This window comes from Lactuca sativa, chromosome 4 (genome assembly GCF_002870075.4).
Source record: "Lactuca sativa cultivar Salinas chromosome 4, Lsat_Salinas_v11, whole genome shotgun sequence".
Classification (NCBI taxonomy): domain Eukaryota; kingdom Viridiplantae; phylum Streptophyta; class Magnoliopsida; order Asterales; family Asteraceae; genus Lactuca; species Lactuca sativa.
Genome location: NC_056626.2, coordinates 337,064,422 through 337,090,020, shown reverse-complemented (window position 1 = coordinate 337,090,020; position 25,599 = coordinate 337,064,422). Strand labels below are relative to the sequence as shown.

General features: G+C 37.9%; 1 protein-coding gene across 1 annotated transcript; it reads left to right on the top strand.

The window, feature by feature from the left end:
* The first annotated feature begins 1,444 nt into the window (after window positions 1-1,444).
* Window positions 1,445-2,773, top strand: LOC128133934 (uncharacterized). The gene is made up of 2 exons (XM_052771441.1): window positions 1,445-1,834; window positions 1,951-2,773. The coding sequence occupies exons 1-2, from the start codon at window positions 1,682-1,684 to the stop codon at window positions 2,362-2,364; spliced, it is 567 nt and encodes a 188-aa protein (XP_052627401.1). The 5' UTR covers window positions 1,445-1,681; the 3' UTR covers window positions 2,365-2,773.
* Window positions 2,774-25,599: the final 22,826 nt, after the last annotated feature.

The window sequence follows — 25,599 nt, the reverse complement described above, 5'->3', positions numbered from 1 at the left end:
TATGAGATGATTCCGGCTGTTCGTGAATGTGGATTTGCATTGAGAAAAAATAAAGACTTGCCTCAGATGAAAAGATGGAGCGGAACAAAAAAATTGAAATGGGTTGACGTGAACAAGATTTGGTCAAAGATGCAGGTTTAAAAATATTTCGTTTATTATTAATAAAGTTGATTATTATAGTTTTATATGCATTTTTAATATGTTTAATTTTTTAGGAGGGGCTACCACCAAGACAAAACATGTTACCGGGTGATGGTGAGATGACATCTTTTTATTATATGTCATTTCAAGAGTATGTATATGGTGAAGGGAAAGCAGTTCCATCCCCAGTACGAGACCATTTTAGGAGACAAGACGAATCTTCGTCTAGTATGTCGTCCAGTGGTCGCTCTCATGGTAGAGGTCGGGGCAGTGGGAAACACAAGCTAGACGAGTTGTTGAAACGGGTACATGCACTGGAGCAGCATGTGTTTATGAACCGACAACCTACAGAGGTTTTTGTTGAAGAAGTGAATAATGACCAATTTTGGAACGACATTTTTTTTGATGATACGGCAGTGTCACAAAGAAATTATGATGAACAGGTTAGTTACACGCTACATTATTTATTAAATTTTATTAACATATATGAATACCTGTGTTCATATTTTATATTTGAAAATATAGGTTGTGCAAGATGAAGTGATGAATAAAAACAATACAACTCAAAATGTTTTTGGTGATACTCAAGACGACAAGGTTGTTATAGATGTTACCTTTACGATTTTAATAATTACTTTTTAATAAAGTGTCTTTCGTTATTAAGTAAAAAGTTATATTTTTAATGTAGGTGTTGGAGGAGAGTAATCAGTATGCGGGGAACAAATTTGATGATGATGTGTTTGATGTAAACGATTATAGTGAAGTTAAAGAGGTTATTATAGTTACATTAATATTATATTAATATTTTGTTTATTTAGATATTATTGCTTATTAAATTATGTGTATTTCGTTATTAAGTATAAAGTATTATCTTTAATGTAGGAGTGGGAGGAGAGGAATGACAATGCAGGGAACAAATTTGATGATGATGTGCCGGATGAAGACGAACTAATAATAACGGGAAATGTAGATTATTTTCATGATGATGATGATGACAAAGAAGTTACACCCGATAAACCTAGGAGTCGAAAACCATCATAATTTTTATGCACTCCTTACACCGAGGTATTCGTTTTATTTATAAACTGATGATTTTATGTTTATGTGAATTATCTATGTTTATGTGAATTATTTGAAAGATATACATTTAAACATATGAATATTGTTTTTAGTTGCACACGACACCGAAACAAAAAAGAAGAACAAAAAAGAAGGTTGGTACGAAATCAACATGCCCCGTTCCTCCTCCAGTTTTTGGTGTTGCTCATGACTTCTCCATGTTGCGCCTGCAACCTTACGTAGCAGGCGGTGAGGATGTCATCCAAAATTATGTATTGCATTCATACGATGTGCAGCATCGTTTGTTTAATTTCGTGTTAGATAGAGATTTTTGGAGCTCATTGTTTGGGCATACACACGACGGATGGTTGGAGTCAGCGGTAAATAAATTGTTAATTAATTCTTTTAAAAGTTAATTGTTTTTTAGTCAATAACAAAAGTATCATGTGTGCAGCATATAACCATTTGGTACCGACTTTTGATGGAGAGACGGTTTGAGAGCGACCGACATACAATAATGCCTCCAAATTTTTTTGTTTCTCATGCTTTGGAAGAAGGACAGGACTGGAGGGCGTTTATGGCTGGTATTGCTACATACCCTAACTTCATGGTTGCTTGGTGGGATGTTGATACGGTAAACTTAATAGTTTATATTGAAAATAATATCGTTTTTTTGTTATGTTTTTGTATTGTGATGTTTTTGTATTGTGATGTAAATAAACATAATTTTATTTTCTGATCCTTATACAGGTCTTATTGCCGATTCATTCATCCCCTAATCATTGGCTATTTGGGGAACTACGATTAGCGTCAATGGAAGTGCATATTTATGACAGTCTTGGTAGAGGTGCTTATGAAAAATTCCAATCCGAAGGAATCTTTTCCAAATTTGAACGTCGGGTGGCAAATTATTTGGACAAGATTAAGTATTGGGCGCGGAGGAACATCCCAAGGATTCCATTGAATATGCAATTCATTTATGAAGAAAACGTTCCCCAACAAAGTAGTCATTTGGGAGATTGCGGTGTTTTTCTTTGTATGTTTATGGAGCAATTGGTTTCAGGTCAACCAATACGTGTTCTTATTGACCCAAAGAACGCAGCTTTAGAGTTTCGTCTCCGGATGGCAAAAATTATTTGGGGGTCTAGTCTTGCTCCTCTGTAGTTGGATTATATAAATGTATATACAAATTAATGTTGGATTTCATTATTAGTTTATCTTTAGAGTTTACTCAACGGATGACAAAAAATATAACGTTACGACAATTACCACAATTTAATGACCTACTAATTACTTATCAATAAATTCAAAACATAAGAACGACCACAACATTTGTTTTAACGTTACAAATACAACAATTTATTGACCTAACAACTTCAAAACCATAAAAACAATATTGAAAAGCTTACAACTTGTAAACAAGAACTGCCAAGAACAACACCCAACTACAAACCAACGCTATCTTTAACTTCTTATTTTCTGATTGAAAGAGCTTATTAGAGTTAGCTACTTTAGCTATTACCATAGAAGATTGGTCCTTCTCTTCATCAACCCAACTGATAAACCCGCATTTTGGTCCCTGTTAAATTTAATATCCACAGTAAGAAAATTAATTTGTGTCATGTAAACACGAGGGTTTAAATTTGAATGACGGTAAGAACATGATACCAAATACGGGCAAGCGTAGAACAATCTTCCTGGGTTTTTAGCTGTACCCGAAATCCTAACGATACGTTCTCCTCCACAATTGCAGTATGCCATTAGCCTTCTTAATCTTTTAAATCGGAGTTACTTTCTCAGTTAAATTTTTTCATAATGAGTGACACCCATTTATAGAATAAATCATATTACGGACAATTCTTTTTGACTATGAAATAAACTGGTTTGACTATGAATTCATAAAAGTTCAACTATGAAATGCAGACAAGTACATTCTGTAGTATTGTCATGTCGGTCAGTGAAATTTGACTATGAAATGAACTGGTTTGACTATGAATTCAAAATGTTCAACTACGAATTTAAAGGGTTAAACTATGAATTTTGATCAGTAGAGATACAATATCTTCTATTTATAATTCCATTTGTGTGATCATTGTAGAGCACAATTATCGGTATTGAAAATGAGTAGTCACAGCCAAAGAACCTTTTCTCAACTACCAATTTTCTTGAATAACCTTCAAAGAACAAATCCTAATACCTTCACAGCCATTAAGAAAACCGATAACAACCGCTTTCAATTCTGTTTTGTGGCTTTAGGTTGCGTGGTATAACATACTTCTTTTATTGAGTTATACAATATTTCATGGTAATCTATGTCGATTAGTTCTTACATAACACTAATATGTCTTCGTTTTTATGTAGATTCGTACCTTCCTTAGGTGCATGATACCGCTGATATATGTAGGTTATTTACCCCTTCTTGGGAGCTTTCTTACAACAATGTACTTCGCAGTGGCTTTAGATGGAAATCATGAGCCACTACTCTTAGCACTTGGTTTGGGAACCTTACAGTGTGAAGAATCATGGAGATGGTTCATGATGAGGTTAAGAGATTGTTTAGGTGAGGACACAGAGGTTGGTTTCATAAGCAACATGTGTGATAACATAGACTTTGGTGTTGACAGTGCCTACCCGGATTCCTATCATGGATATTGTCCTAAAGATATAGCTCGAAAGATACGTGAGTCTATCGGACATAACAATACGGAAGTCGAATCGTTGTTTTGGAAGTCATGCAATGCATATAGCGTTGATGATTTTTACTTGTGTTTCGAAAGGTTGCAAAGTACATGTAGGCAACCACCTTTCTGCACCTTGCTTATGAGTCCAATTTACTGGCTTGACGATATACCGATTTCAAAATGGACAAGAGCATTTTTCCCAAAAATACGTTACAATGTTAAATCGATTGACGTCCCTGAAATTTTGCAAATTATATCCTCACGTGAGTTTCCTATAACAACGATAATTGAGTTAACCACCACGTCGATAAAATCAAAGTATGCTGAGCGGGCCGAACTGGCTGGTAAGGGAGATTGTTATGTTTTGTTTTTTTTATTGTGCTGCTATTTTTATTAAAATATCAAATTTTACAGGGAGGTTGTCTGGTGGGTTGACCCCTTACGTTGAGAGTAAGGTTCAAAAAAGTCTCAGCAAGTCTTACAATTGTAATGCAAAACGTTTGTATGGGGATACATTTGAAGTCCATGACACTTTTGCCACCAACAACGTACAACTTGAACGAAGGGTATGTAGTTGTGGTAAATGGCAAAAAAGCGGTATACCATGTGGCCACGCTATAGCATGTCTAAGAACCCGTACATCTGAGTCCATTCAGAGAATGGTTGAATACAAGTTCACTAATTATGTGTATCGAGTTGCATATGGATCTGAGTTGGTGAATGGTATACCATCATATGAGCATTGGGAAATACCAAATGAAACGGTGGTCTTGTTACCTCCCTCAATGCAGTAGTTATTCATGTAGCACATTTATGTTTTATGTAGTATTATGTATTAGTTTTTTATGTACTCCGTTTTTATTTTACTGCTGTGTTACGTATTAGTTATCCATGTACCCAATTTATTTTTTATGTCGTATTATGTGTTAGTTATTTATGTACCCCGGTTTTATTTTATTGCTTTCTAAATATTGGCTATTGAGGGAACAACATACATTAAAAGAAATGGACGTTTATTAAATAGTAACGACTAGACACATACAACAAAAAGCAACTTAAATAACGAAAAACAATTAACTTAACCAACATGCATATTAAAAATAAGGGAAATTCTTTAAAACATTCCATGCATCTAAGTGGGTAAACTCGCTACCATCGTATTGAAAGCGGTATAGTTCCAAAGCCACCTGCCGTAGAATGTCTTCATCCGTATTTGCATGTTCGTTATCCAACTCGTTATAAATACGTTGAAATTGTTTCACCTTCATTTTCATATTCAGAAACTTCGCTTTGACATCTCTTCTTCTTCGATATTGAGTGCGGTTCATTAAATGGTGAAACAAATGACAGACACGAGACCAAAATGATCCAGCACGAACTTGTGGGGGACCCGGTGGAAAATCCACCTCTACAGTTGTAATCCAAGCTTGAACCAAAGCGACCTCCTCTGCGTTCCTCCATATATGTGGTGAGTCCATAATTGCAAGGAGGGAAGTAATAGAATACAATTACAACGGATATGGAAATCTATTTATAACGACTCCTTACTTTCCTGGTGCAATGAGTTGTCAACTCAAACAGCAATGTATTGTGTTGTCATTCAACTGGGGATGAATTGTCAACTCGAACAGTGATCTGTTGTGTTATAAGTATAGTACACTGCATTCGTCAGTTAATTTTGACTATGAATTGCAGACATATTAGAAGTTTGAACTGCGATTTTGTGTAGAAACTACTATAAATTGACCCTAAGTTACACGCAAAACGTTATTAAATTAACCAATATAGTTGTTCAAATATTGTTTTTTAGATTCTACCCTCTTTGTTTCAATCCAAATGACTTCTATATCATGGAGCAATGAAGAGTTCTTGGTTCTTACACATGCTTACATTCATGTGTACGAGACAAGCAAGTTGAATGATCCAATGTTTTGGAGCCGTCTAACAAATATTTTCAATGCTGCAAACCGAATGGCTACAAGAAACGATCGTGATGAACTAGACATCTTAGCAAGATGGTATGAAATGAAAACCGAAGTTCTATTATTCAACGATCTTTATACCAAAATTGACGACGCCCGTCTAAATGCTACTGAGGATGTCATCTTGGAAGCTGCTAAGGAGGAATACAAGTCATTAAGTAACGGGTTGGAATTCCAGTTTGAAGCCCCTTGGAATATTTTGAAATATATCCCGTTTGTTTAAAATCTATTTTAGTTTATTATTTCAGTACTAGGTTATTTTCATGTACTAGGTTATTTTCATGTATTTCTTATGTATTTCGTATGTATTTCGTTTGTTTAAAATCTATTTTAGTTTATTATGTGAGTACTAGGTTATTTTCATGTATTTCGTATGTAATTCGTATGTGTTTCATATGTTTAAAATATATTTTAGTTTAGTATGTGAGAAACTCGTATGATTAAGTTGAGTTAATATATATATATATATATATATATATATATATATATATATATATATATATATTTTAGTTTATTATGTGAGAAACTCGTATGATTAACTTGAGTTAGTAAATGGCCATTGCATTAGTTATAAAAATATATTAGAATACATTAGTAACAAGATTCCATGAACCATTAAAACATCACAACAATTACATGAAAAAAACAACATAATACGAACAAAGCATTAACGTAAAACACAAGTCCATGGCTTATTCTTAACACAAATTAGAGCGGTCTACTTGAAATACTGTTTATCTCTAACAACCTTCCAAACTTCCTCATATTCGAAGTCTCTGCCTTCATGCTCAAAGATGTAAAACTCTGTAACAACTTCCAAGAACTCTTCTTCGTCACGACAACGAACATTGTTACGTTTCGCATAACTACATGCTCGATTGAACCATGTCACTTCCTCCTTTACATCCGTCCACTTAGTAACAACATCTGATTTTTCTCTTTTTTGCCCTTCTCCCATCTCATGGTTAAACAAAGATGTGATGCGACTCCATTCATCACCAATTAGGCAATGCGGGGGAGCAAGTAACGGTTCACCATCCTTAACACTTAGCCAGCACCGTGTTAGAAGTAACACCTCGTTTGTCGTCCATGGCCTTTCAGAATTGGAACCAGGTAATTCATTCGAAGAACTTGCTGCATTCGACGACATTTCTAATAATGGGAATTCGTTTCGTTTAGGTGATTTGGGTGTTTGGTTTATAGATCTTAAACATCTATTTATATAAATAAATAGACTATGAAATAATACTTTGACTACGAAATGGTTATATTTGGACTACGAATTTCAGCTTTATGAAGTGTTTTGTCATGTCAAACTGTCATTTATCTCTTGTCACTTAAGGGACCCACTGGGATGTGCAGGTTACTACAGTGACTTGTCATTACTGTCTAGTCATTTCAAAGTTGGACTTCTCATTACTGTCTAGTATGTATAAATACCACTTATTGCTCCAGTTTAATACAACATCGATTTTATTATGAGTTCCTCACACAAATTCGAAATTTGCTCATGCAACGAAGTAGATTGTTACTACTGTGATTCGGTAGACCCTTTTTTTACACCCTCTTCAGCCGGGTCATATATGTCACATGAAAATTTTGAAGAATTAAAGAAGGCTGAAGCACAACAAGAAGAGGACAAAGAGTCATCCCGACTTCTCACTCAACTTGCTAATGATATAGGTTCGGAATGCAAACAAGCTGAAGAATGGATTGACCTCAATAAAAACAAAATCAAAGAGCATAAAGATTGGATAAAAAAGAGTAAGAAGGCAATCAAAACGACTGAAAAACGGCTTGCTGAGAAGGATGAGCAGTTGATACACATTATGGTAAAAAAGGATCGTTTCGAAGACAAAATGAGAATTAGGGATGACTATATAACGATGGAGAAAGAGAAGTACCCGTTGCAGTTCCCTGAGTTTAAAAATTAGTTATAAAGTTGTTGTAATATTATCATGAAACAGATTAGCTTGCCAAAGGATCGTTTGTTGTTTTTTTTTAAATAACATGTTGTAACTGTTAAAATAAATCTGCAAACTATATTTTATAATATAAAGGCTTCATTCATTGTTATAATCAACAAACTTAACTAAAATATGAAAGCATAGCAATGTCTTGTAAGAGTTAATAAAAATATTACAATACATAATAAGCTAACAACTCGTCATTACTCTTAATTTCAAGGTTGTTTTATATCAAAATCAGCGTTATGGGTTTGTGAGCAACCCGCTGAACCACCAATATTATATGCCATTTCTGCAGTAGAAATTATGTGACCTGCTCTGCTACCAGACGCCCTTCCAGTACAATTATTTCTCGTGTGTCCTAGTTGACCACATGTAGAACACTCTTTTATAATTGGACCCTCGCCTTGGGATGGAATGCGGTCTGTGTTTCTTGGCCTGCCTGGCTGACGTTTATCCATTATAGGTGGCTTAACAATCATCAAATCATCGGGGATCTCCCATTCGGATGGCTTCGGCAGAGGGTTTATTGATTCCTCATATGTTTTCCTCAGTGTTTCGGTAAAGTAAGCATTTAATGCAAACCTCGAGCAGTCTTGGTAATTGTTCACTGTTAAACATCTTATGACATGACCACAAGGTATCCCATCAAGTTGCCAATGCCTACATGTACATGTCATATGTTGAAAATCAACAATCACATTTTGTGCCCCCTTTTTGACCTCGCATTTCGTATTTGAGATCATGCGAACATCCCATTTGGTAAAAATTTTCTTGTTTTCTTTTACAACTTCATCCGCCCAAGGGGTAAGGGTTGTTGTTGCTTCCGCTAAAAAAACAGCCAAAATGAAGAAGTTAAAATCAATAACATCGAAACTAATAAAACATTAATATTACAAATTTACGTAATACCTGCAAAGTTACGTCTTTGAAACCACCATTGTTGCATTGTAGCACGAAAAAAATCAATCAACATAAGTATTGGCACCTTACGTGCGTGTCTAGATAATGCATTTATAGACTCCGCACTGTTGGACGACATAAGATTGTATCGGTTCCCTTTAAAATGTGCCCTTGACCAGGTTTCTGGATTTATACTTTTTAAGTACTCCCATACTGGTTCTTTTGTCTTTTTCATAACATCCATGGCAGCATCAAAAGCATCAACTGTGTACGCCCTACACGCCTCCCAAAAAATTCCTTTAACCGTCTTACTCTTGCCGAATCTAGATACTATGTTGAAATACAAATGGACACCACATATTCCATGATGAGCGTGAGGAAAAATGTTGGCAACGGATGTTGCTATAGATGGAGACCTATCAGATATAATTGTAAGCTCCTGCATATTTCCTATGCAATCACGTAGTTTTTGAAAAAACCATGTCCAAGAATCAGTACACTCATTTTTGCATATACCATATGCAACCGGTAATATTTGATTTTGTCCGTCCTTAGTAACTGCAAGTAGCATGGTACCTTTGAACTCGCCCTTTAGGTGAGCTCCATCTACTACTAGGGTCGGCTTACAAAAATTGACAAAAGCTCGTACCTACAATACATTGTATATCTATTCAAATACACCAAAATAAATATTAAAAAAAAAATTAGGACATGATAATACTAACCGAGCAACCGAGTGCGACGTACAAAAACTCAAACCGATCATCAGCATCTGTTTTAATATGTGTGACAGTACCCGGATTATGTTTGGCCAAGTTGTGACAATACGCCGAAAGTTTGGTAAAAGAATCCTCTTTCGTACCCCTTAACGACAACAATGCATATTGCTTCGCACGCCATGCCTGATGGTATGAGATATTGATATTCAATTGAGCATTCATATCATTAACAATTTCTTTTCCCCGATAAACTCTACTATAGTCTTCAGCCAAAACATCAGCAACATATTCACCCAAAACATATTTGTTTGCTTGTCGATGATTAGGTTGCAACAATGTTGAAGAACATGTGTGTACATCAACAAATTTATTCACTTGGAAAAGTCCATCAGTATTTTTAATTGCTTTTGCTCTTAGTAACCAAGAACAATTTTTCGAAACACACACAGCTTCATACCTTGATTTGGTGGATCTACTTGTCCTCGTCTGGAAACCTTCTCGAAGACATTTTTTACCAATACACCGCTTTAAAAGTTCTTTGTTTTTAAATATACTCTCACATTGAATCTTTTGAAGATTAATGTCTACCATCTGTGTTGGGATATCTTCATTATTATCAACTGGCCATGCTGGTACAGGGGGCATACCGTAAAAAAGGTTATCGGGATACTTAGCTTTAACTTCATCACCCAACTCATCTCTATCGGAATTACTTTGTAGCTCGGTTATATCTAAACATACATCACCAACATCAACATAATGCCCGTAAACATGATTTTTTTCATTTTTTTGAGTTGAATTTTTTTTCTTTTTAGTTTTATCTACCACACGCCTATTCATAAGTTTAACTTCTTGTTCGGCAACATCATCACAACGACCACCAACATGATTAAGATATGTACCAACATCATCATCACCAACATACTTGTAATTCTCGGGATCCACATATTGAATAGGTGAATAACTAACATTAACATTTTCAGCAACACTGTGAAACTGAGGTACACTAGGAGTATTGAAAGTACCTATCGGATCGTTGCTCCCTTTAAAACTGCATAAATTACCAACAACTTCGTTTCCAATTTCACCGCCCCCATTAACCTCCTCAACTTCATCAACCACCACAAACAGTTTCACAGCCCTTCCTCCACTACATTTGATTACGTTTATCAACATTCTAACATCCACGTCTTCAACTATAGCTATATAATAATTTAATTCAGGATGGTGGAAACGAAGACTAATTCTATATTTGTCTAACAAACCAATTTTGCTTCTTACCATAGATACAAAATCACTATAACTAATATACTCAGAAAATATCAAAGCAAATTCAGAAATACCTCCCTGTGGACATATGTATTCCAGATTAGTTCCATTAACTTGCCATCTCCCACCGGTTACAAGACAAACCAAATATTCAATCATTTTTTGAGCAAATTGTAGAGATAGAGAGTATTTTACAAACCAAATAACAACCAAAATGATATTTTTTCTACAAAAATTTTTATATAGCAAAGGCCATTTCGTAGTCAAACCAATTCATTTCGTAGTCAACCTTAAAAAAAAAAAAAAAAAAATTCATCATTTCGCAGATAGGATCAGAGGATTTCGCAGATGGGACCTATTCCATCTGCGAAATTACCCCTATTTATACCGAAAAAATTTAAAAAAAAAAAAAAATTCTCATCTGCGAAAGTACAAGTGCCTGAAGCACAACTGTGCTTCAGGCACTTGTACTTTCGCAGATGAGATGCCCATTTCGCAGATGGGGCCTTCTCATCTGCGAAATGGGTGGCTAAATATGTAATCCCGATTTTTTTTGGCTATTTTTGTAATGCAATTAGTGTAATTGGCTATTTTTGTCATTTTCTCTTATTATTATTATTATTATTATTATTATTATTATTATTATTATTATTATTATTATTATGTTTTTTAATTGCCATTGTAGATTTATTACCTAATGTTACCAAAGTCAATATATTTATAAAAAAATATTCTGAAACTTAGAAAATATTTTTTTTTTACTCTCACGTTTCTAAAATAGTACGGCCAAGTTTGAAATAGTAAGCTAAGTTTTCAATATAACAATTGTAGTCTTTTTTTTTAAACCCTCTTTTATAACGAACTAAATTAAATTTCATTTTTCACAGTAGGTTTGGTTTAGACTTTAGAATAAGAAAACCTAATTATATATTCGAATTTAAGGTTGTCTTAAATTGCGCTAAGATCGAAAACTGAAGTACGTATTTTATATATCTGTTATTATAAAGATTGCTAGAAGTGGGCACATGTCAATTTTAATATCAAATTAATTTTGGAAGTCATGATGGATGGATCGTGTAAGGTTGATTTCTTTAATTATTTGCATCTTATGTAGGACAATAAACCAAATGCATGTGAAGACTGTTTAGATTTGAGAAAATGACTTAGGAGGGTAACTACCTCTTATCCGTGTTCACATATTGACAACTTATTTTTTGTACATAAGAAAGCAACTAACTTGTTTTAACTGTGTAAGATCCAAAAAATCATGAACAAAAACTTCGTTTTTAATTTAATACTAAAACCATAATTGTCAAACCATTAATTTAATACTCCGGCATCAGGCTCCGCCCGGCATCAGGCCCCGTCTGGCATCGAGCCCATTAGGTATACAGATCTGTCTCTCTTAGGCCCCGCCCACTAAACACATGCAATCATATAACATGCTAGCACATAAAGAAACATACTCTACCGTATCCCTGTCCTAAGAAAAATATTCTGCTAATAATGAGATACGGAACTTCGTCCATACTCAACTAGTTCCAGCCAGGGCCTCAGCAGTGCAAGGTGAGTCTCCTCACTGTGTGAATGGGTCTAAGGCCACAATGTCAGCCCATGTAGTCTATGAGTAGGAAGACCCGGGGGTTAGCCCTAGGCATTGTATGCTACTATGTTATTCCAGACCAAGGTCCGATGTCGGGCAGGTGCCCAAGGAATGTTTGCATGTTAGATTATACTTGTTATCTGTGTGATACTTGTATGTGCCTGGTAAGGAGGAGAGTGTGGGCGAGGTCCCATATCTCATCATTAGCTGAGTACGGACGATGTTCCGTATCTCATTATTAGCAGAGTATGTTTCTTAGGACAGGGATATAGTAGAGTATGTTTGTTTATGTGTTAGCATGTTATATGATTGTATGTGTTTAGCGGGCGGGGCCCGAAGACAGGCGAGGCCTAAGAGAGACAGACCTGTATACCGAACAAGGCTCGATGCCAGGCAGGGCCTAATGTCGGGCGGGGCCCGATGTCGAAGTATTAAATTAATGGTTTGACAGTTATAGTTTATTATTAAATTAAAAACGAAATTTTTGGTCATGATTTTTGGGATGTTACACAGTTAAAACAAGTTAGTTGCTTTCTTATGTACAAAAACTAAGAAGTTGCCAACATGTGAACACGGATAAGAGGTAGTTACCCTCCTAAGTCATTTTCCCTTTGAGTTACCAGTTAAAACGTGTATTAGCCGGTAATATTGGTGTAATTTAAACAGTTAAAACAAGTTAGTTGCTTTATTATGTACAAAAAAGAAGAAGTTGCCAATATGTAAACACGGATAAAAGGTAGTTACCCTCCTAAGTCATTTTCCCTTTAGATTTTTATAAGTTCCAAAAAGAGAAACAATAAAATTAGATAAGAATGAGGAAAGTTTTCAAAATGTAGAACCATTTACAATAATTTTTATGGTTTTCTGCATGTAAGTACCAACAACTTAGTTAAATCTTAAACACATGAGATAACCCAAATTGACTCGGCCCATGACCAACCCCTAGTTGACAAGTCATCTTAGGCTAACCAACACGTAGTCATGTTGTCCGAACCAACTATACTTAGACCATGTTGACTCTTTAATCAAATTTAAGGGTTATTTGATAGTTGTTGAATGGGTTAGATACGATTGAATCAATGTTTGACTGAGTCAAATACAACCCTGAATCTAACCAGGCAAGAGGCATATGAGAGAGGCTTCTACGTATGATATCAAAAGTTCCATTCTGACCGAGTCAGACCCAACTTCTTACCAGACCTAGTAAAAGGCATATCGGCCAACCCTGTCACAACTGGAAATTTTGTGTCATGTAATCTATACATTCAAGTTAATGTGAATCAAAAACTTCAATCAAATACATCATACAAGTACTACAAATAGTCATCAAACAATTGGAGACCCTAAAAGTCCTTGTTAAGTCCATTTTGGATTAGAACTCTCCTATTGGATCCAAATGGACCAAAAAGCTTCCAATTAGACTATCATGGGCTTAGAACCCTAATTGGGCTCTAATTGGACCCACACTTATTTATTTCAATAATTTGGGCCATATTGGGCCTAGAATGAAATAAATCACAAGCTTTGATCCATAATTTAACCTAACCTAGCTTATTAAAGCATAAAAATCACAATTTTATTTTATAAGGCCAATAAGCACCCAAACTACCTCTAATGTTGGGCTTAGGGCAAAAACCCCAAAAATCCCTTCTTCTCTCCCTATTCTCGGCCCAAGCCCAAGGAAAAAGGGAGAGTTGACCTTGGGTTGCCACCTCACTTTTATATGTTGGATTTCCATGCACATAACTCATGTTTCCAAGCAAGCATCATATCAAGATCACTTCTTTCTTCTCTCCTCTCTCACTCTCGGCCAAACACAACACACACACACTCACAAAAATCTATTCTACTCTCTCTAAATCTTGAAGAACATCTCCTTCCCCCTTCTTCAAAAATTTCGTGAATCAAGGGCTTCACAAGGAAAATCCATCACCAAAAATCATCATCTAAGGTAAGTTGATGACTAATCCATGATCTAGATACTTCATTTTATTAAAATCTCTTCTAAATTCATTCACTCTTGTGATCTTGCATCCTAGAGGTCAAAATCTTCATCAAAGGGTGCTAAGACCAAAAATCACTTCATTTTCCTTCCATCTTCTCTCCAAAACCGAAACCACACCCAAGGTGAGCTTCATACCCCCTATTTTCTATTTTTATGAGTTTTATGGGGGGGGGGGGGAATACAAGTAAAAGTGTAGATCTATATGTGTTTTGTATGCCTTGTATGATTTCCATGCTTATATGTATGCATTTGTGTGTTATAATGTTGGATCTAGCCATAAAACCCCTCAAAACCGAGATATATCTTGTGTTAAATGATTTTAGCTTCAAATATATTTCTACATACAAAGTGTTTCAAGAAAAATGGCTAAGTGGGTTAGTAACAATCTTCTTTGGGTTAAAAACACAAATTTTGGGCCTAAAATGTGAAAAATACATAATTAAGGGTCCAAATTGGCATATCACGAATTCTGCTGGATGAAGTGTGCCAAAACAGTTTCCATAAACCAATTTCTGGAAATATACTCATTTAGGGGATTAAAAACATGAATTCCAAGCTTAATGGGCTAAAAATGACATTTTTGGCCCAATGAGGCCCATTATGTGAATTTTTCTGTTTTGGAGGGCCAAAACTGTGATTTTCTGTAAAACAGTGGACCATAAGTGATCCAAGTCCTTTTCAAAGGTTTAAAATGCTTTTCAAATTTAAAAAGGACCAAAGTTGCAAAAGTTTCACAATTTGGGCCAAAATTGTCAAAATTGCGAAAAAGAAGGGTTAAAAACGAGAAAACTGCATTTTCAGGGACTTAAACTGTTTTCTATGAAATATATGCTGAAAAATATTAATTTCAATAATTTTTGGTGTTAAAATGTCAAGAAAATTAATTTAAGGACCAAACCGGGAAGTATTTAATAAAAGGGTTGAAAATGTAAACTTTACAAACAATGAGGGGCTGAAAACAGAAAATTCTCAAGGCTAATTCAATATACACAATTTGATCAAATAATGGCATCGCGGCTTTCGACGAAGTACAATACATTACAATACCAAAAGTCGTTGTTAAACGAATTGGCTCGGTCTCGAACCAATAGAAATCTACAACTACTAACACTACGACACTACTACACTACAGTTCATACAAATAACGTTTGGGAACTTAGCTTACATACGAGTGTGCATAGACGTCTACACACCATCTTCGGGCCCCAAAAGTGTAAAATCTTGCTTGTTGGGCCTAGCTAGCCCAATGACCTGATCTTAAGGCCCGAAGACGCATATTTTTCTACGAAGTGTTGAGTTTCACCGACTTGGCACAACGTAGAGGGACTTTCAATGGCTTGTACACCACTGGTCCCCAAGGGTCCTTTGGTATTGCTAGAAAAGTCTGCATATTTTTGCGAGGCGGGTCGGGGACCCCTCGTACGCATATTATCCCCAACCGATTAATAGAGTCATCGAGGCCTTCGTGTCCTCTTACTCTTCGGATGTGGGACGACACATAATCAGGGCGGCTGGATAACGTGATTTGTACGGACGACGCCTTCGGGATCGTTAGTATTGCTATAAACTGGGCGTTTGTGTAATGCGGGTTTGTGGTAAATTATCATGCTAAAAAATAATCCAACGTCGCCTGGGAATGAGACTTCTATTTTTTTTGTAATGGTTTCAACGCAACTTAATGGATTTCAAAGGATTAGGAAAACATCGGGTTTTCCTAGGTTTTTTTTTTCAAAACATATCGGATTCGAAACGCATATAATTTTAATGAACCATTTTTACAAGTATAGAAACAAACAAGCATACCTATGGATCTTCACAACATTTTCGAAAGTCTTTCATTTCAGAAAATATCGGATTTTCTGGTGGTTTTCAACAATACAAAACATTGGATTTCAAACACTACTTATGAACTCACCAACATTTCATATGTTGACGTTTTTCAAAATACTTGTATTCTCAGGGAACCAGTGAATCAAGGGAAATCATATTCAGTGACGGTTGCAGTTTATTTATGTATGAATCGAACAATTTAATTTTTGGGAATGTAATGTTTAAACAATGTATGACATGTAAACGCTATTGGTTGTACTGTATTAATGAATGGTGACGAATGTTGTTATGTTTCATATATATTCAATGTTATGGTATTCAATTGAGTCACGACAGCCCCCGGACGTTTCCGCCGTCTGGTTCGGGGGTGTGACAGGTTGGTATCAGAGCTTTGTTTATAGTGAACTAGCATGTCGAGCCATACATTGATATGCAACTATAAACCAAAAAGAGGGACTAACATAACTCTGAACAAAACAAGTAAATAAAACACACTTGCTTGCATTAGGGATAAGGACCTAACGCTGAATCAAACACAATAATACTGGTATCTCGGTTAATTCGGGACTGTTCTTAGTGATACCAAGGAGTGAATGTAGCCTGATCAACTATATTCTCTCCAAAGTAAAACTAACACACGTCTTGATGAGATCGGGATGGCTAGGGAACCTAAAACTATACCCTTAACACCAAAAAGAGAACGTACGTTTAGTCTGCAATAGTGGAAGAGACATGGGATAATATTAGTGAACTTTTACGTGTTTGCTATGTGTTGCGAATCTAGGATTGTGTGCTAAATGATAGAAGTACTTAAGTCCGTACCATACCCCTAGTTAGTAGGATCACAACCTCACTGAAACCACGTACACTCAACATCTTTCCGTTTCGTGACAAGAAGATGCCTCTCCGACCTACCCGCGGAAACCCAGGACCAACTCCACCCGAAGTTGACACCACTGCTTTCCAGGCAGCCGTGTCTGCTGTGGTCACAGCAGCTATGGCACAACTTCACCGAGGGAACAACGGAGGGGGTAACGGGCAAGGATACGGAAGTTCGAACAACGGGACGAACCAAGGACCCACTAAAATGTGCACCTACAAGGACTTTGCGAACGCTAAACCACGAGCTTTCAACGGCACTGGAGGAGTGATCGCTCTGAAGCGATGGATCGAGAAGGTAGAGTCGGTATTCGAGATATGCGAGTGTCCCGAGCAGATGAAGGTGAAGTTCGCGGCCTGCACTTTTGTGGACCAAGCACTCACTTGGTGGAATGGACACGTAGAAGCCATGACACTCCCTGTCGCCAACTCTATTCCCTGGGCAGAAATGAAAGAAATGTTAATGGCGGAGTACTGCCCCCGAGGCGAAATACAGAAGATGGAACAGGAGCTATGGAATCTTACGGTGCAGAATGGGAACATCGATGCTTACATATCGAGATTCAGCGAACTATCTCTGTTATGCCCGGGTATGATCACATCAGAAGGAAAGAAGATCGAACGATTCATCTGGGGACTGACACCTCCCATTCAGGGGAATGTGATAGCTGCAAACCCCGAAACGTTTGACAGTGCGAAGAGATTGGCAAAGAGGCTATATGATCATAACAACAAGAAGGGTGAGAAACCAGTGGAGACTGAGAAGAAGAAGGAGGGTGATGGTAAGAAAGGATGGAACAACAAGAGAAAGGGGCGTCAGGGCCCCGAGACCTCTAAAAAGCAGCAAACGGTGGCAGTTAACGCTGTCACTGCGCCGGTTCCAGTCACATCACATGCTCCAGCCTCAGCTGCTTCAAATGCTTCAAGACCCTATTCCGGTAATTCTCCCAAGTGCAATAAGTGCAGTTTCCATCACCATGGAGAATGTAAGGAGTTCCATTGCACCAGTTGAAACCGAAGGGGACACACTGCAAGGTTCTGCAGGACATACCCTCCTTAGAACCAAAGTCAGGGAAACAACCAGAACAACAACAACCACCGCAATAACAACAACACCAATACCGGCAGCAACAACGTAGGGCCTAGCCACACCTGTTTTGGGTGCGGAAGGACGGGACATTTCCGTCGAGATTGCCCTAACAACAACAACTCAGGAAACAGAGGAGCAGGAAGAATGCTGACTATGGGTCAGAGTGATGCAGTTCAGGACCCCGCAGTTGTGACCGGTACGTTTCTTCTAAACCACACTTATGCATGCATCTTATTTGATACCGGAGCGGAGCGAAGTTTCGTAAGCGAGAAGTTTAAACATTTATTAAAACAACAACCCCAGAAGCTAAATGAAACCTATACGGTGGAAATGGCCAATGGGAAAACCGAATCCACTAGGGAGATCTACATCGGATGTACCCTAACCCTCAATCAACACGTCTTATGAATAGATTTGATGCCAGTATCAATTAGGAGTTTCGATGTGATTATTGGCATGGATTGTTTAAGCCCCCACCATGTTGAGATTATGTGCCATGAAAAGGCCATTCGCCTTCGTTTCCCAAATCACGAAACGCTAGTAATTTACGGAGACAAACCCAGTACGAATCTTCGTCTCATCTCGTGCATCAAAGCACAAAAACACTTGCGAAAGAACAATTTGGCGTTCTTGGCTCACATAGTGGACAAGGCCAAAGAAGAAATTGACATACAAGACATCCCAGTAGCGTGTGAATTTCCGAACGTGTTTCCCGAAGATCTTCCAGGAGTACCCCCAGAGAGACAGGTTGAGTTCTGAATCGACCTCGTTCCAGGAGCAACTCCTCTCGCTAAATCACCATATCGATTGGCTCCTGCTGAAATGCAGGAATTGTCCAGCCAACTCCATGAGCTTCTGGACAAGGGATTTATCCGACCTAGCTACTCGCCATGGGGAGCTCCGGTGCTCTTCGTCAAAAAGAAAGACGGATCTTTCAGAATGTGTATCGATTACAGAGAATTAAATAAACTCACGGTTAAAAACCGCTACCCACTCCCGCGGATCGATGATCTATTCGACCAGCTCCAAGGAGCTAGCTATTTTTCTAAAATAGATTTACGGTCCGGATACGACCAACTCAAAGTCCGAGAAGAGGATATTCCTAAAACCGCGTTCCGAACCCGCTACGGACACTATGAATTCGTCGTAATGCCTTTCGGTCTAACAAATGCACCTGCCGCATTCATGGACCTAATGAATCGAATCTGTCGACCGTTCCTGGACAACTTCGTCATTGTGTTTATCGATGACATCCTCGTCTATTCTCGAAGCAAAGAGGAGCATGGCCAACATCTTCGACAAATCTTAGAGACTCTGCGAACGGAAAAGCTTTACGCCAAACTCTCCAAGTGCGAGTTCTGGCTCCGGAATGTGAATTTCCTAGGCCACGTAGTTAGCCAAGACGGAATTCAGGTGGATCCCTCTAAGGTCAAAGCTGTGGAAGGATGGGCAACTCCGACTACGCCCACAGAAATTCGTCAGTTCTTAGGCCTAGCAGGCTACTACAGGAGGTTCATCCAAAACTTCTCTAAGATCGCCAAGCCGCTTACCTTGCTTACGCAAAAGGGCGTGCCATTCAAGTGGACTGACCGACAAGAGATTGCGTTTCGAACCTTGAAGCAAGCTCTTTGTAGCGCTCCTGTGCTATCTCTACCCGAAGGAACGAAAGATTTTGTAGTCTACTGTGACGCGTCGAATCAAGGCCTAGGTTGCGTTCTCATGCAACGTGGAAGAGTGATAGCATATGCGTCCCGCCAACTAAAGACGCACGAAGTAAATTACACGACCCATGACCTAGAACTGGGAGCCGTGGTCTTCGCCCTAAAAATTTGGAGGCACTACCTATACGGTACAAAGTGCACCATCTTCACGGACCACAAGAGCCTCCAGCACATCTTGAATCGGAAGGAGCTGAACATGAGACAACGAAGATGGGTGGAATTGCTAAACGACTACGAATGCGAGATCAAGTACCATCCAGGCAAGGCCAACGTGGTAGCCGATGCCTTAAGTCGGAAGGAGTACTCTAATCGCCGTACGAAAACGCACTCAATAACCATTCAGTCTCATCTGGCCACTCAAATTGCATCAGTCCAGGCAGAGGCTATGAAAGCGGAAAATAGAACTAGCGAGGCATTACGCGGGATGGAGAAGAACCTAGAAGTCAAGGGGAATGGGGTATACTACTTCATGAACCGTATTTGGGTCCCAAAGATCGGAGGATTTAGAGAGACCGTTATGAAGGAAGCCCACAAGACACGATACTCCATTCACCCTGGTTCGGACAAGATGTATTTGGACATTAAGCAACACTATTGGTGGCCTAACATGAAGGCGGAAATCACAACTTATGTTGGTAAGTGCCTTACGTGCGCCAAAGTAAAAGTGGAGTACCAGAAATCTTCCGGATTGTTACAGCAACCGGCAATCCCTGAGTGGAAATGGGAGGGGATTTCTATGGATTTCGTGACCAAGCTGCCCAAGACGTCGGACGGATTGGACACCATATGGGTAATAATCGACCGACTGACGAAATCTGCCCATTTCCTGCCAATCAAAGAATCCTACAAGATGGAGAGACTGACGCGTTTGTACCTACGAGAAATCGTAAGACTCCATGGAGTGCCAAAATCTATCATCTCGGATAGGGACAGTAGGTTCACATCGCGCTTTTGGCAATCACTCCACAAGGCAATGGGAACTCATCTCGATATGAGCACCGCGTATCACCCACAAACGGACGGTCAAAGCGAACGAACCATTCAGACGCTTGAAGACATGCTTCGTGCTTGTGTAATAGACTTTGGAAAGTCTTGGGATACCCACCTGCCGTTGATTGAGTTCTCATATAACAATAGTTACCATTCAAGCATCAAGGTGGCCCCTTTCGAAGCACTGTACGGGCGTAAATGTAGGTCACCGTTATGTTGGGCTGAAGTAGGTGACACCCAACTAGCAAGAACGCATACGGCAGACAGAGCACTAACGGGACCGGAAATCATTCGCGAAACCACAGAAAAGATCATTAAGATCAGAGCTCGATTGCAAGCGTCGCGTGACCGACAAAAGAGCTACGCCGATAAACGGCGAAAGCCCTTAGAATTCCAGGTCGGCGATCGAGTACTATTAAAAGTCTCACCGTGGAAAGGGGTTATACGTTTCGGAAAACGGGGAGAGCTAAACCCATGGTACATTGGACCTTTCAAGATCGTCGCCCGAATAGGTCCGGTAGCCTACAGACTACAACTACCCGCGGAGCTAAATGGTGTACACCCCGTGTTTCATGTCTCTAATCTGAAGAAGTGCCTATCAGATGAAACCCTTGTCATTCCGCTTGACGAAATCGAAATCAATGAGAATCTGCTGTTCGTCGAAGAACCAGTCGAAATCATGGACAGGGAGGTGAAGCATACTAAACAGAGCTGCATCCCAATCGTGAAGGTACGGTGGAACGCGAAGCGTGGGCCAGAATTCACTTGGGAACGCGAAGACCAAATGAAACAAAAGTACCCTCACCTATTCTAGCATTCTCAAATCTAGCTTTCAAACAGAATTTCGGGACGAAATTCCCTCTAACGGGGGGATGATGTCACAACTGGAAATTTTGTGTCATGTAATCTATACATTCAAGTTAATGTGAATCAAAAACTTCAATCAAATACATCATACAAGTACTACAAATAGTCATCAAACAATTGGAGACCCTAAAAGTCCTTGTTAAGTCCATTTTGGATTAGAACTCTCCTATTGGATCCAAATGGACCAAAAAGCTTCCAATTAGACTATCATGGGCTTAGAACCCTAATTGGGCTCTAATTGGACCCACACTTATTTATTTCAATATTTTGGGCCATATTGGGCCTAGAATGAAATAAATCACAAGCTTTGATCCATAATTTAACCTAACCTAGCTTATTAAAGCATAAAAATCACAATTTTATTTTATAAGGCCAATAAGCACCCAAACTACCTCTAATGTTGGGCTTAGGGGCAAAAAGCCCAAAAATCCCTTCTTCTCTCCCTATTCTCGGCCCAAGCCCAAGGAAAAAGGGAGAGTTGACCTTGGGTTGCCACCTCACTTTTATATGTTGGATTTCCATGCACATAACTCATGTTTCCAAGCAAGCATCATATCAAGATCACTTCTTTCTTCTCTCCTCTCTCACTCTCGGCCAAACACAACACACACACACTCACAAAAATCTATTCTACTCTCTCTAAATCTTGAAGAACATCTCCTTCCCCCTTCTTCAAAAATTTCGTGAATCAAGGGCTTCACAAGGAAAATCCATCACCAAAAATCATCATCTAAGGTAAGTTGATGACTAATCCATGATCTAGCTACTTCATTTTATTAAAATCTCTTCTAAATTCATTCACTCTTGTGATCTTGCATCCTAGAGGTCGAAATCTTCATCAAAGGGTGCTAAGACCAAAAATCACTTCATTTTCCTTCCATCTTCTCTCCAAAACCGAAACCACACCCAAGGTGAGCTTCATACCCCCTATTTTCTGTTTTTATGAGTTTTATGGGGGGGGGGGGGAATACAAGTAAAAGTGTAGATCTATATGTGTTTTGTATGCCTTGTATGATTTCCATGCTTATATGTATGCATTTGTGTGTTATAATGTTGGATCTAGCCATAAAACCCCTCAAAACCGAGATATATCTTGTGTTAAATGATTTTAGCTTCAAATATATTTCTACATACAAAGTGTTTCAAGAAAAATGGCTAAGTGGGTTAGTAACAATCTTCTTTGGGTTAAAAACACAAATTTTGGGCCTAAAATGTGAAAAATACAAAATTAAGGGTCCAAATTGGCATATCACGAATTCTGCTGGATGAAGTGTGCCAAAACAGTTTCCATAAACCAATTTCTGGAAATATACTCATTTAGGGGATTAAAAACATGAATTCCAAGCTTAATGGGCTAAAAATGACATTTTTGGCCCAATGAGGCCCATTATGCGAATTTTTCTGTTTTGGAGGGCCAAAACTGTGATTTTCTGTAAAACAGTGGACCATAAGTGATCCAAGTCCTTTTCAAAGGTTTAAAATGCTTTTCAAATTTAAAAAGGACCAAAGTTGCAAAAGTTTCACAATTTGGGCCAAAATTGTCAAAATTGCGAAAAAGAAGGGTTAAAACCGAGAAAACTGCATTTTCAGGGACTTAAACTGTTTTCTATGAAATATATGCTGAAAAATATTAATTTCAATAATTTTTGGTGTTAAAATGTCAAGAAAATTAATTTAAGGACCAAACCGGGAAGTATTTAATAAAAGGGTTGAAAATGTAAACTTTACAAACAATGAGGGGCTGAAAACAGAAAATTCTCAAGGCTAATTCAATATACACAATTTGATCATATAATGGCATCGCGGCTTTCGACGAAGTACAATACATTACAATACCAAAAGTCGTTGTTAAACGAATTGGCTCGGTCTCGAACCAATAGAAATCTACAACTACTAACACTACGACACTACTACACTACAGTTCATACAAATAACGTTTGGGAACTTAGCTTACATACGAGTGTGCACAGACGTCTACGCACCATCTTCGGGCCCCAAAAGTGTAAAATCTTGCTTGTTGGGCCTAGCTAGCCCAATGACCTGATCTTAAGGCCCGAAGACGCATATTTTTCTACGAAGTGTTGAGTTTCACCGACTTGGCACAACGTAGAGGGACTTTCAATGGCTTGTACACCACTGGTCCCCAAGGGTCCTTTGGTATTGCTAGAAAAGTCTGCATATTTTTGCGAGGCGGGTCGGGGACCCCTCGTACGCATATTATCCCCAACCGATTAATAGAGTCATCGAGGCCTTCGTGTCCTCTTACTCTTCGGATGTGGGACGACACATAATCAGGGCGGCTGGATAACGTGATTTGTACGGACGACGCCTTCGGGATCGTTAGTATTGCTATAAACTGGGCGTTTGTGTAATGCGGGTTTGTGGTAAATAATCATGCTAAAAAATAATCCAACGTCGCCTGGGAATGAGACTTCTATTTTTTTGTAATGGTTTCAACGCAACTTAATGGATTTCAAAGGATTAGGAAAACATCGGGTTTTCCTAGGTTTTTTTTTTCAAAACATATCGGATTCGAAACGCATATAATTTTAATGAACCATTTTTACAAGTATAGAAACAAACAAGCATACCTATGGATCTTCACAACATTTTCGAAAGTCTTTCATTTCAGAAAATATCGGATTTTCTGGTGGTTTTCAACAATACAAAACATTGGATTTCAAACACTACTTATGAACTCACCAACATTTCATATGTTGACGTTTTTCAAAATACTTGTATTCTCAGGGAACCAGTGAATCAAGGGAAATCATATTCAGTGACGGTTGCAGTTTATTTATGTATGAATCGAACAATTTAATTTTTGGGAATGTAATGTTTAAACAATGTATGACATGTAAACGCTATTGGTTGTACTGTATTAATGAATGGTGACGAATGTTGTTATGTTTCATATATATTCAATGTTATGGTATTCAATTGAGACACGACAGCCCCCGGACGTTTCCGCCGTCTGGTTCGGGGGTGTGACAAACCCTTTATCAATCTCAAGTCTAGAAGTTACTTTCATGAATTCTATGTTGATATGCTTAACCTCGCAATGTTTTTCGCTGTAAGTCTAGTTTGAAATTTTGCTTAGGTTTCATGTCATTTTGTTGAAGAGGGAGCTATCCCTTGACCTCACCATTTATCGTAACGGGAATCAAACTCTCTTTATATAATTGTGCAATCTGTACCATCTAACTTATATTATATGTCAATCTTCTTATTAACATGATTTAATCAAAATCTAATGTATTCAAGGATGAGCCGTCAAATTTTGAACTAAAAACTCCACTAACACATCATAAATCAACATTTTACCTAATTGAAGGTTTCAACACTCTGATTTAGATTTCACACATTATTGAACTCATTTCACGCCTCAAAGTGGTTTCCGATAGTTTTATGGTTGATTATATGAAGCTAGAGTTTCAAAACCACCATTAAAGTTTCATTAACTCAATTTTGACCGTGGAGATGAACTTACATCACTATACTAGTGTTAGAAACATATAACTGAACGATAAACTCAAGATATTCATGAAGTTAATCCTAATATTCAAATTTGATGAAATAATAGAGTATTCCACCATTAATAGAAGTTTAAACATGTAAAAGATAGAAGGAATTTCTATCTAATAAGCTTCACCTTCGTGATTTAGAGTTAGAACATCGATGGAACTTTAGTTCTTTCCAACTTCTAACTCTCTCCCTAAAATCAGATTTCCCTCACATCTTAAAGCTTCAATAGTTTCAATGAAGAAGAAGGGGAGAGTCAGGACTCTTTGATCTAAACTTTTATCCTTTGATAATATTGTCCCTTTTATGATATGATCCTTGGACTTAGCACTGTCTCTAGATGGTTTCGTTTAGGTTGAGTCATGTAATCA

What these genes read in the sequence shown, in the direction of transcription:
- LOC128133934 (XM_052771441.1), top strand. Translation starts at nt 1,682, where the DNA reads ATGGAGAGACGGTTTGAGAGCGACCGACATACAATAATGCCTCCAAAT. An exon ending in CTTGGTGGGATGTTGATACG is followed by an intron (nt 1,835 to 1,950) that starts GTAAACTTAATA and finishes ATCCTTATACAG; the next exon opens with GTCTTATTGCCGATTCATTC.